The sequence below is a fragment of the Melanotaenia boesemani genome, chromosome 23 (genome assembly GCF_017639745.1).
Source record: "Melanotaenia boesemani isolate fMelBoe1 chromosome 23, fMelBoe1.pri, whole genome shotgun sequence".
Classification (NCBI taxonomy): domain Eukaryota; kingdom Metazoa; phylum Chordata; class Actinopteri; order Atheriniformes; family Melanotaeniidae; genus Melanotaenia; species Melanotaenia boesemani.
Window position 1 is genome coordinate 2207864 of NC_055704.1, and position 13516 is coordinate 2221379.

Genomic DNA, 13516 nt, shown 5'->3' on the forward strand with positions numbered 1-13516 from the left:
GGGGGTTTGGATCCAGCTGCAGATGCAAGAATTACGTCTTCTTTTCATCACCATCATTTTACCGACCTGTTGACAACCTGATTTTTTGTGGGATTTTTCATCCTTTGATTTAAGTCTGTTGTTTCTCCTCAGTTCATTTTAATCAAATTCCTGCCAAAAAATTTAAAATTAGCAAAAATATATTTAAAATTTAAGCATTTAAAATATTGTCATTACAATATTTCTGATGAGACATTCAGTTAAAACAGCGTTCAGATCTAGTTTCCAGTTTTATTTACATTCGTCACGTTACTGTGACGTTGCTCAGCGTGCATCTCCAGCATATTTACATGTTTACGGGCAGCTGTGGTTCACATGTACAGGCAGAGGACCTGGAGAAAGCAGCAGTAATTTATATGAAGATAACCCATTTAAACCAGTTTCAGTCTTTTAGAGCATAAGTCTGAACCAAAAATCAGTATCCTGGAGTCAGATTAGCTTTTACTGTCTCAGAGGTCAAATACAGATTTACGCTCAGAGAAAAGTCAAGTGTCACAAAACAAACTTGACTAAACTAGTTGAAAACTGTCAGGACGTGTTCAGATTTTATTTTAACAGCTGCAATGACAAGAACCAACCACCAGATGTCTCCAGTTAATCCGAAAAGGCCATTTTCAGTATAATTTCTGCTTGGATGAAGTTGCTATGGAAACAAACCCTGTGGCTTATCAAGGCCGTTTCATCTCAGGGTTAGTTTCCCAGTTGCTTCTGCTGGCAGCACATTCACATAAAAACAACCAGAGCAGTTTTCGGTGATGTCTGGATATGAACCAGATATGAAGAGGTCAGAGTGAAGGAATCTGGACAGACTGACGTCTGTGCTGATACAGCTAGATAATATTATTTTGTTTGCAGAGTAGAATCTGACTTTTACTCGGATAACGGGGGTGTATCTGGTGTGGACGTGACCTTCACAGCATGGGAAGCAGGCACCCCTCTCCAGATATGAAATCTTCACCTAGAGACAGCTGGTGTTTGTGAGACGAGTGTAGACATGATGTCCAGACCTCTATCAGTCTGACCCCCTTTAACTTAGAGCTGATCTTTTCATTCCTGACCGCACGTCCCTCACGTTGCTCTTCTTCAGCTGCTTTCTAACTAAACTGCAATGTTCTCAGAGCAACTTGGGCTTCATTAGACCAGGTTTTAATGGCCTGTGTGGTGACTGGTTGCTGCTGAATGATGGGCTTGTAGGTGGAGGTGAGAAGAACCAGATGATGGTCTGGTCTTCCTGACTGAAGCTCAGACTTGTGCTGCAGTTGTGGAAGTTTCTAGAAGCTGGTTCGGGTTTGTCACCTCATTTTTAATCCCCTTTTCTCTTAAACAATCCAGAAAAGGATTCACTGAGAATGAAATCATTTTATTTGTACTGACTTTTAGGTGGAGTTGGAGAACATCAGTTCACAGCAAGACAAAGTGTAGAATGAAAAAGGAAAGATAAAAAATATAAAAAGGATTTCCATTTGCAGGTTTTACAGACACAAACTGGACTCTTATTTCATGTTTCAGTCATTACAATAAAATGTATACACTACCTGTCAAAAGTTTGGACACACTTTCTCATTAAATCCAGTGGGACTGGTGGTGTATAAATGAATGAATGAATAATACAGAACAAAGAAAAATGATCAAGTTCAGCATGATTTAATTACAGCTACAGAAGATTTAAGTCCAGCTGAAGAAGTCATTTAAATCTTTTAACCTCTTTGGTATCAAATTATTCTTTAAATGGTAAAAGTACTCTGTAAAATCTTGTTCGTTCTGTAACTAAGAAAATAAGCAGAATGAAACATCAGACTCTTCTTCACAGGAAGAAATCAGTACATTAAACCTGGTGGTGTTTCAGGCTCCACAGCTGCACCTCCTCACAGTGATGAAGGAACTTTGAACGCAGACAGTGCAACAAGCTGACGGAGCTGCGTCTTCAGTGCAGAAGGTTGTGCAGCTTCTGGTACTTGGGTGGTGCTGAGGTGGAGACGGTGGGTTTTTCAGAGTAACGGATCTGGTAGATCATGATGGAGGACAGAATTATGCCGATCCCCTGAAAGGAGACGCAGGATGGTGAGTTTACAGCACAGATGCTCATCTAGAAAGAAATCTGAGCACCATGAAGGACGGACGCAGCAGTTCATGTCATCACGCCTGCTTCTAAAGGACGAACATGGCTGAATGATCAGTCAGTATTTGTTACCACTGAAAGGAAGCTGGAGGCAGCAGTGGCTCAGGTGGTAGAGCGGACTGGTTGCCAGGTTTTCAGTCTGCTCCAGGACAGCTGTGGCTACACATGTAGCTTACCATGTGTAGCCACAGTAGGTCTGTAGCCTGTGTAGCCTCTCTGTTACTGTTCCACACTAAATAGTAAAAAGTCAACAGTAATTGATTTTTCAGCTAAAAGAGACAATCCTGTACAGTCTCCTGTTGAAAGTCAGCCATTTCTGCCAACCTAAAACCTTGGTTTCCCCCCACAGCCTTGCTCGGCAGAGCCAGACAGCAGGAAGCTCTGCCTGCATCTGCTCAACCGAGACACGCCCTCATTTACATGGTGAGGCAGAAACCATAAAGAAATGTAAAAACGTGGAAACAGGGAAATAAATATACTTGGAAAATAAAATGTAAGAGGAAAATAACACAAAATAAATATAGACATAAAAATAAAGGATTAAAGAATTAAAAAAAATCACAAATAAATCAATTGAACTGAAAATGACAGAAAATAAATAAAGGTAATTTAAAACAGCTGGAAATGACAAAAGAAATATACTTTGTGTCATGTTTTATAGGTTTCTTAATGGAAAAACTATTTTTTACATATTTGTTGTATAATTTATTGGTACACTGATGGAAAAATCTTGTATTGATGAGATAGTGACCATCTATGAAGACACAGCTTGTCATTACAGAGTGTGACCAGGACTGTTTTTACCAGACTGTTATGTTTAGAGCCCCTGGGATGAATACAGTTGTAGAAACACATCAAAGGACTTTATTACCTTCTTCTGTGTTCGGTCAACGTGAACCTCACTCCAGGGGTCCAGCACCAGAGGCCAAGTGAGGCCATTGCTCCGGGGGACGGGGTTTATAACCATGTGTCCTGAGCTAAGAAACTGTGTTTAACTTGTCTTCTGGTTTGAACTCCTGCGACCGCAGTAAACAGCTGTGTCTTCTCATCGATCTGAGTGTTTGTCATTCCTTGAGAGAATTTTCCTAACATACATCAGTTTGTTTATTGAGCTATTTTTATATTTCTGTATTTATTTTTTATTTTGACAGTTTCAGTCCTTGATATTAGTGGAGCTTTAACTATCAGGATAATTGTCTGCCGAGTTCCATTAACAACAAGACATTTGTGTCAATGATTTCCACTTTGGTAAATAAAATGATACTCACAGCCAGAGCAGCCAGACAGAAGCTGACTCCGAGTGTGATGTCAGCTTGCTGTAGGGTATTTTGCAAGTAGATGGGGAAGCAGGGCTGCAGCAGGAGGACACACAAGCTTTAGTTTCTCTTTCATTTTTCATCTTTCTGTTACTAAAACCCATGCTGCTTTACTCACCTTGCTGTAGATGGACTGTGTTTTCATTTGGAAGGGATACTGGAGGAGGCATGAAGATGAAATCAAGAGTGACTCCTCACGACTGATCAGGTGACTTAAAGCTGAGCTCAGATACTTACATTGTAGTAGACCACTTTGCAGTTGGATTCCTCCTCCATGTCTGTGCAGTTACAGGAGTCTGGGATGCTGAGAATCCAGTCTTTGTAGCTGAAGAGCCCACAGCAGTGCAGCTAAAACCACAGAAGAAGAAGCAGGAGGGTTAATTAACAATCAAACATGTTTACGTTTTTACTGCGCAGTAAGAACAGACAGAAAGTTCCAGCTAAAGTTACAATGAGCAGCAAACTGATCCGTTCAGAAAAGTTTGTGGGTTCAGAGCTGTTGCTGAAAGCAGAGAAAGTTTGTTTTTTGATTTCTTTAAAATCCGAAGCACCATATTAGTTAAAATTCTGTTTTCTTCAGACAAAAAACTTAAAAAAACCGACATAACTCAGCTAAACTGAACAAGCTGGAGGAAATGCCACTATTTTAAGATTCAGTTTGCTCATTTCAAACCACCAATACAAAGTCAATAGAATCTGCTTAAAGAACACACGAAAAGACGGAACAACACATGTGTGAAGGAGTGTATTTTTTAACAGATCCTCTGACTATGAACAGGTAACTTCTCACCTCAGACTGCATGCTGTTGACCATCTGCATCACCTTCTCCCCCTTGAAGTCCAGAGGAGGAAGCTGGCGGAACTTCTCCTCCAGCACGCCCGGCAGCTTCAAACAAACAAACCTAATCACGTTAATAATGAAGTTAATTAAGTCATTTACATGTTTTAACTGCAAAACCTGCAGTCCAAAACTCAGATGCTGAGGATTCCTCCACAGAAAAACGCTAAGCAGTGAAGAAGAACTGCCTGGCCAAAGAAAGTAAGCTAACAGGTAGGAGCCTCCTATTGGATCATTTCTGTATGGAAGATTATCAAAAATTATTAAAAACTGTAAAAAATGGAAGGATAGTGGAGAACTATCGTCTTCCAGGAAGAATCATGGTCAGAAAAACATCCTGAATGATGGTGATCACTTAAACGTTTAGTGGGATCAGATGGAAGAAAAACAGCAGTAGAACTCAGGGCCATGTTTAATACTGAAAATTAGAACATTTCCACATGAACAATGTGAAGGAACTCAAGGGACTGAACAGCTGTGTAGCCATAAGAAAACCACTAACCAGCTAACAGAGAAAAAGGCTTCAGGTTTCTAGGGAGCATAAAGACTGGACTCTGGAGCCATGAAAGAAGGTCATGTGGTCTGATGAGTCCAGATCTACCCTGGTCCAGAGTGATGGAGCATCAGGGTAAGAAGAGAGGCAGATGAAGTGATGCAGCCATCATGTCCAGTGTTACTGTACAAGCCTGAAGGGGAAGTCTGTGATCTGGGGTTGCTGAAGTTGGTCAGGTCTAGGTTCAGGTCTAGATTCAGGTCTCGGTTCAGCAACATGAAGTGTCCAAAGAATGAGTTTAGCTGATACCTGAATATCCTGAATGAGCAGATTTTTCCATCTTCCCTGATGCCACAGACATATTTCAAGATGACAATGCAGGATTCATGGAGCTCAGATTGTGAAAGAGTGGTTCAGGGAACAGGAGACATCATTTTACACATGGATCGGCCACCACAGAGTCCAGACCTGAACCCCACCGAGAATCTTTATAAATGTCACCTTTAACCTTTCTGCTGCTTTATGTGAAGGCTGGTTAATTGTCATTTTCCTTCAAAAATCAATTAAAACTTATTTTTTCATTCTAGAAGATTAATGTGAAATAATCTGATTCTGCAGATTACTTCACTGTTTTCATTAAAAATATTTTGGCTCAAAATCTGATAGAAAATTCTAATATTTAAAGGAGTTTTGTCCATCTGTCTGTCCTGGTCTCACTGATTGTCCCAACATAAAAAGTTTAACACAGCACAACAAATAACTGCTAGTTTCCTGTAAACAAGTTTTCTGAGCTGAAAACACAAATGTAAGCTAGGTGAACTCTCCTGATCAGAGCTGTTACCTCAGGACGGGCGTTGACTCCTGAGATCGCAGCTCGGAGTATCGCTGTTTTTCCGAGGACCATACACAACATGAACTGGAAAGAAAGAAAAAGTTTTTAAGTGTTTTCATCCTGACCACATCACAGTTGCACTGGATTTCAACATCTTTAATTCATTTAATTAATTCCATTCAGCAGTCCAGGCTAGAATGCCCCTGTATTTTAAATGTTCAACGTCGTTCGCATGCTATTTATTTTAATCCCTTTAATGTTATGTGCACATCGTAGCATTTTGTTGTTTTTAAAGTGCGTTATAAATAAAGTTGCAGATTTTGAATCTGGTTAAGACAGCAGGCTAAATCATGGGCTGCTCTCTATCCTCAAGACCTTTTTGAACAGGTCACATGCAGACTGGCAAAGAATATCTTATCAGAAGACAAACGTGTTTTGCACGATAAACTGATGATGAATTCAGGTTCAGGAGGAGGTTCAGAGCTCCTCTGTGTAAGCGCAACAGATATAAAAACTCCTTGATTCCTTTATCTGTTAAACTTTAAATGATCAAATGTGAATGCAGTGTGTGAGAGTGAGTGAGTGTTGGAAAGTTGGGAAGGGGTATGTCCGTGGATCGAAGTTTATTGTATATATGCAGAGGACTAACAGGCATGGACACAAGTCTTTTTATTGGCTTCGTGTAACTGTTGAAGCGACTCGTATACTGACTGTATCCTATGTTGACGGGGTGTGATGTGCAGCGAGCCTCTTGTTCAAATGAAATGTCTCCCAAGGGAGATAGAGAAAGTGACCTTTGACCTCCAGGTGGCAGCAAATCGTCGCAGGTCAGATCGCATTGTGCTCATCTTTTTAAGACAACCTGCTGTCAGGCTCATTTTTAAAGAGCTTCATGCTGGTTTGGAAGATGTGCTGGTCAAGTAGTTTCTTCCAGTGTGAAAACAATGATTAAGAACAAGGAATAAAACAACAACTGATATATTTTTGCCCTCAGGGTGATGAAGTATTAATTGATTAATTATTATTTTTTATTTCAGTATAAGTATGCTGCTTTCAGACTGAAACTGACATCCTGTTCATTTTTCTGAGAACTGTATGATTAAACGCCTTTCAACTTCCTGATTATGTTGACGCTTGAACTCACCGCAACCAGGCAGGCTTGGCTCTCCTGATAAGCCCCACAGGCCCCTAAGATGGCAAACGTCATGGTGATAATGCCCACGGCAAGTAAGCCAACGACGGCTGGGATCCGATCCTCCATCTGGTGGAAAAAGTGTTTAAAGGCAGGTTAAATTTGGGGGACTTGAGAAGCTGACTAGTGTTTTTGTGTGTTTAAGAAGAGTGTATCCTCACGTTTCCTCCTGCCTCATCATCGGTGGCGGTCTCAAGTAGCACAGCACAGGCGATGAACAGTAAGCCCACAGACTGGAACAAAAACAAGAACTATTGGATTTGGTAAAGTCACGTGGAGTCTGAGAGTATGCTGAACCACCTTCCAGTTTGGTTGTAAATGAAGTCATCAGTTTGGGATGAGCCTCTATCGTCTTTAAATAGTTTGGTTTTTTAATAGATGCAAAAATAAATACTGTCTAACAGTAAATTAACCCTCTGATGCATAAGTTATTAAAAACAGCCACATGTTTGTTTTTTTGGGGGGGGATAATTCACTAATGTCCAGCGAAGTGGCTAATCTGACCATCCACATCCATGCACGTAAGCTCTGGAAGCACCTGCCTTCAGGACGCCTCAACAACCCAAAACATTGTTATCCTTCAAGATGTCACCATGCTGACATGTGAAGCTGCTAAAATGTTTTTATTTATGCCAGGTTACAACGTAATGTTTTGTATGATTACTTTATCTATAGCTAGGCCATAAAATGTCTTGTTTTATCTAAACAAGCACTAAAAGTACAAATAAATAAATAAAGTAAAAGCAGAAGGAAATCTTTACATTTAAAGACATGTATCATATCAAAATCTTTACATTTCAAGCTTTGTAACTTTCCAACCTTAAAACTCTGTGTTTCAGACTCGTTTGATGGTGGATGATCTATTATCTACATTTCTGGAGCCTTCGCTGCTCAGCAGCGTCCTGAGGCTGAGAAACCACACAAACCTTTCCGTGGTGTTGCAGCTGAGTTTCGCTTTACACACCACGTCACACGCTAGCAAGTGGATATACACACACCAGCCATTTTAAATGCACACACCATTACTGATTCAAAGAATACACAGAAACAGAAATGGACAGAGCAAAAGATGATACAAGAGTCAAGATAAGACTGTCTTTCACTGGCTGGAGAGATCTCAGTACAGGCAGGATGAAGATGGATGCTGGGTTAGCCGTCGATACGGGGCGGATCACTGAGAAAGTCTGCAAGTTCTCTAGTGCTTCTTGTGGTGGAAATTCTTTAATCAGAAAGTCTGGTAAAGTAGAATCAATGGACAGATATTTAGTAAATCTTGTACATGAGGAGCAGTCACACAGAGTCGGTCTGAGCGAGGCTGAAGCGAGAGGCAGGCTTTCTAAGACTTTTGAGTTTTGTTCTCGCTCTGGTGGATCATAGTCCACCTTTTCTCTCCAGCTGGGGTGAAGCTTAACTATGTGAAGACAAACATGTCTGTTTGACACCTGAGGAGAAACAAGTGTGGGCTGGATGCTTGCACTTTCTACAGGATATGGTTTTCTGCTGACATGCAGAGATGATACTTGGTACATCTCTCCTCAGAGTTTGCAAGAAGTTCACTTAAGGTCACAAAAGGTTCAATAGCGGAGGTCACAAAAGGCCTTCATAGCACCAATATTCAATACTGAGTAGTGTTAGAAGAAATAAAATTCATGGTTTCATTGTTATGTTTTCTTTTTAAGACCACTGTGAACATATTTTGTGAATCATATTTCTGTGAATCTTCATTGCAGTTGTGTTTGAGTGTGTGTAAGTTGATGGTACACAGCTCATGTTTCTCATGGGAAAGCTGGACATGACCTTGCTAAGAAGATAACACAGTTTTTTACTGAACAACATGTATCCTCAGTTCACAGATGACAGCAGTTCACCGTTCGCAGCTTTCAGCTCCTCGTTTTCTGTCTTTCTGCTGATGAGAACTCCTTGCAAGTAAAACTTTTTCTACCACGTTTCTGCTGGTCTGTCATTCCTGATACAGTGTGAGATTCTTTTATCCAACAGACAGAGACAATGAGACGTCTCTGCAGTCTTTAAGAAGAATAACTTTGTATTTGGTTGTGAGTAAATATTTGAGCTGGAGGACGTGGTTAAATGTCAAGAGTTGGTAAAACAGATTTTATTAAAACAAATAAATGTAATTACATTTAATTAAAATGTATTATGAATGACCAGAATTACTTTTTAATATTAAAGAGTCTAACAGCTTCGAACACTGAGCAGCTTTGTTATCAGCAGCTTTCATCAACACAAAACAAAGTTACAGCAGCAGAAAATCAACAGCTTTTCATAAAAAATAAATAAAATAAATAAAACTTGAGCTTTTTGCGGAGGAAAAGAGCTGCTTTCTCCCAAATTTATTGTAGTTTTACCAGCAGATCAACTGTAAAGCAGCAGAATCAAAACCAGTCCTGATAAATAACTTCCAAATAACCATTTACAAATAACTTCCTATTTGTTTCTTGACTTAATATAAAGTCAATATTTATATCATGCCTCATCAACAAAAACCCTACAAACCAGTTAGTTACTATTAAAAGGGACATTACATTTTAGAAAACTGACTTTTTGCCGGTTTTAGCGGCAGTGACTCACCGCGAAGAAGACGTTGAAGGAGATAAAGATGCGTTTGAGGCGGTTGTTTATTCCAGCCATGCTTACTGCTGCTAAAAAACAGAAAAATAACAAGGCGCAACAGTTTCCGTTGTAATAATAACAGCTCTGAATGTAACAGCAGGACGTAACGCGCGTGGTGCGCGGACTTTTTACAGGAACCGGTGGGCGGAGCGTAGCTTCACGCGGGGCCTCTCATATTTCTTTTTAAACTTTATTTACAAAAGAAAAAGAAAAAAACATACAATAACAATCAGTAACGACGTACTCGAAAAAAGAAAGGTGGAAGTAAATAAACCAAAGACACATAGAAAATGATAAATCATATTCCTCATTTAAAGCTTTGAGTTTCAGTCTTAGAATTAACGTTGAAACGTTAATTAACGTTTCAGCTTCTGAACAAAAGCTCAGGTAACACCGCGTTTCTGTTTTGCTAATTTGCACTTTTAATTTATAGTGTTTTTCATGGCATTCGAAGATGCTTTACAGCAAGAAGGCAGCAATAAAATGCAACACATTTAAAACATCAATTACCAAAATCAGTAAGGATACCTCCTTACACAACTCCATTTAAAATTATTTAAAAAGTGTTTTGGCCTGACGACAAAAAGACAAATAAATTTAAAGGGCAACATTTGTAATAGTTACATGAACATGAACGTTGTATTCAGAAAGAAACTCAGCTCCACTTGGATGACAAACATGCGGACCTCCGCTGTGTTGAGGCTTCAGTCTGAGGAAGGTCAGTGGAAAATCCCTGGTTGTTGTGGGAGAAATGAAGAAAGAGGAGAGGAGAGGAATGTCATGGGAAAGGCAAAATTGGACGAAAAGACAAACTAAAAATGTTTAAAAAGACAAAACTAATAAAAATAAAACAAATTCTTTGGTTAATATTTTCTTTTATTCTAGTTTAATTTTATTAAGTGTAGGTTGTTTTCTAATTAGGAGGCTGCAACATTAAACACTTGTTTTCCTCCACACTCTTCATTAATAGACATTAATGTCTGACGGTGAGCCAGCCGAGATCCTCCTGCAGCAGCTTTGAACGTTTCATGTCCAGCCTGGTCATGAAACAGGTGATCATCTCCTGCTCTGAATGCAGCTGCTGCTGCTGCCAGAAGCCTCTTCTGGTTGCTTTTGGACAGGAGGGGCCTGCACAGCAGCCCCCCCTCCTCACTGAGAAGAATAAACTACTTTCATACACGTCCGTCTACAAAAGTCTCCAATACTGAAAAAACTAGATATGTCGCTTTAAAAAACAAACAAAAAAAAAGGTTGCTATGTTGGTAACACACAAACACACATGGTGTTGGTGTGTGTGTTGCGCCCCCTTGAGGTGAGGCAGAGTACTGTTTGCCTCACCTGCCGACTTTTCTCTGCACTTTATTGTACGATAAACGGGAAAATTTCTCTCACAAATACATTAAATACATTACACAGACTGTAGAGAGTCATGGTGTATAAAAATATTTCTGTAAAGTTCATGTTGGCGACATGCTGAGGAACAGAAAACGTGTCATGCACCCAGTTTGTGTTGGATGGTCCAGTCAGAGCTGAGACACAGCTCGTTCCTCCACCGGGTTTCTGCTCTGGATTTGATCGGGAAATACTCAAATTTGGCCATTTTTACTTAATAAATTGTCAAAAACGTGTTAGATTCATACTGAAAATATATTTTTAACACAGATCAGTGGAAAATATTAATATTTATTGTATGTGTTTTTTCCTTTATCATGACAGGTGAGGCACTGCCTCCCCTGACCACACATCACTGTATTACAGTCAGATTGGTAAAACATAGAAATAGTACTTTATATGGGACTGCTTTAAGAAACTGGACTCTGCATTATAGACAGAAATGACTTAACCCTGGTAATGTCCATAACAACTATATGGCTGTGGCCCTCTGGGGTCATTTTTTACCCCAGAGGGCCACAGGAGGGTTAAGTGTTCACGTGTGTCAGGTAAAAAAAAGACAGGACAACCTCTTCCAGTTCTAAGGTTTTTTAGGGAGTTTTAGGGGATGTTTCAGTGTATGAATCAGTGGTTCCCATCCTATTTCATTGGGGACCCCCTTCATGCAAATACTAAAAAGCTGCAGACCCCCACCCCACCCCAGGCTGAAACCATGGTTAGTTTTACGCTTTTAAAAGGGAGATTCTCATCATGAACATTGAACTCCAGCTGAGTCCTCTTGTTTGATAAAGTCAAAGTTAAATTTACAACATATAGTGTAGTGGAAATTTTATTATCAAAGATCACACACTAAGTGAGAATCAAACAAAGTATTTTATTAAGAGCTGATCAGCAATGAGAGTCACACAGTCAAACAGCTTTGGCTGAGCGAGTCCGCAGAGATACACATGGGCTTGTTTAATATAGACTCGCATGACGTGAAAGCATCAAGGTCGATGAAGCAGATTCTCAGTACGCTGTCTTCAGAACCTGCTCAGACTGGTTTTCTTATCACACTTCTTCTCTCTTCTCCTTGATGAGTTACAGAGTTTCTGAAGAATGTTACCAGCGCTGTGATAAGAAAGAAAAGCTCATTACGAAATATTTGCTGGGTACAAGTCGTTCTACTCAGTGAAAAATAAGCCATATATTACAAAGATTACATGTCTCTTCTAAATATCACACAAATATTAGGGTTATGTGTATAATTTTCCATTACAATAGTCTTAATTTTTGTACTTAAAATAGTGACAATTTGTGATCTCACAATGGCTCTGAATGGTTAAAGCCTCAGGGACCCCCTTGGGGGACCCCAGACCCCAGGTTGGGAACCACTGCACTACATAGCTTGTAGAAATTCTGATAATAATAATGATACTTTATTTGTTTACTGTATTTTATTTATAAAGTCCTTTCCTTAGTTGCATTACATTTTAAAAATAACTTATTCGTCTAGTCCTAGCAACAGCTCCCATAAACAAAATAAATTAAATAAAGGTGAGGAAAGTTGATCCCAGTTGTCTTTAGTCACCCAGTTACTGCTGATTTATTTTGCACAATGAAAGAATAACACCACAGCGCAAAAATAAAACAGCTGTGTACTTTATATTTATAATTTATGCGATATTATGAAAATGCAACAACCCAAAATGTATCCTGTCTAAAATATGAAACTCCAGTTGACTCTGTTTTTAGATATTTTTATCGGGCAGCTGCAGAGAGATAGGACTTGACCAAGACATTATTTTACCATCAAGACATATTTAAAATAAATAAATAAAGTAAATAAAACATTTGAAGCATTATAAAAATCATAGTATTTACTTAGAAGGTCAAACTGAAGATGATAAAAATGTAGTTGTTATATATATATATATATATATATATATATATATATATACACACACATATATATATACAACTACATTTTTATCATCTTCAGTTTGTGTGTGTGTGTGTGTGTGTATGTTTTTTTTCTGGCTAATCAACTTTGAACTTTTGATTTTTTATATTCTTAAAACTGAAATTGCAATTTGTGTTTGAATATTGATTATTATGTTAAAAGCAGTTTGTGTATTTCTTTTGTTTCTAGTTGAAAGTTTTTCACCTGATAATCGAATGGAAGATGGTAAAGAAAAGCTTATTTCACCTGCTGAAGTCTAAGTGAAGAGAAAAGAAAAAGGAAATGACTGTTTGGTCATTCGAGTGAAGTCCAGTTCAGAGCTCCACGTAGATGTCACTGTCCCTTTTTTCACGTTGGGTAGAATTACAAATCAGAAGAAAAAAAATCTGATAAATATGTATTAATCAAATTCTTATTCTTTGGTAAGTCACAGGTTTGCAGTTGTCTGCAGGTCTGACCAGCGTATGCACGCAGGACCAGTCCTTCTAAAGAAGCATCAAAAATAGCTTCATAATCACATATATAATCACATATAACTGCAGCCGCCCGAATTGTAATTTAATCGTGATGAGCCTGATGTCACATCTCTCTGTAGCTCCGATGGAAAAACGTACTCGTTTTTTCCTGCTAAAAAAAACTATTTTAAAAAATAAAAGTTTGTAAAAACTGTAGCTGATTGTTTTGTTTGAAGAAAATGAAAATACGTAAGTCAGTTTTTAGTC

General features: G+C 38.9%; 1 protein-coding gene across 1 annotated transcript; it reads right to left on the reverse strand.

The window, feature by feature from the left end:
• Positions 1 to 1378: 1378 nt before the first annotated feature.
• On the reverse strand, positions 1379 to 9574 carry LOC121634698 (CD63 antigen-like). The gene is made up of 9 exons (XM_041977571.1): positions 9419 to 9574; positions 6991 to 7062; positions 6782 to 6898; positions 5647 to 5721; positions 4265 to 4360; positions 3712 to 3822; positions 3593 to 3631; positions 3427 to 3510; positions 1379 to 2080 (listed from the first exon to the last, which is right to left on the reverse strand). The coding sequence occupies exons 1-9, from the start codon at positions 9476 to 9478 to the stop codon at positions 1964 to 1966; spliced, it is 771 nt and encodes a 256-aa protein (XP_041833505.1). The 5' UTR covers positions 9479 to 9574; the 3' UTR covers positions 1379 to 1963.
• Positions 9575 to 13516: the final 3942 nt, after the last annotated feature.

What these genes read in the sequence shown, in the direction of transcription:
- LOC121634698 (XM_041977571.1), bottom strand. Translation starts at nt 9,478, where the DNA reads ATGGCTGGAATAAACAACCGCCTCAAACGCATCTTTATCTCCTTCAAC. An exon ending in CCTTCAACGTCTTCTTCGCG is followed by an intron (nt 7,063 to 9,418) that starts GTGAGTCACTGC and finishes TTTTTGTTCCAG; the next exon opens with TCTGTGGGCTTACTGTTCAT. An exon ending in ATGATGAGGCAGGAGGAAAC is followed by an intron (nt 6,899 to 6,990) that starts GTGAGGATACAC and finishes TTTTTCCACCAG; the next exon opens with ATGGAGGATCGGATCCCAGC.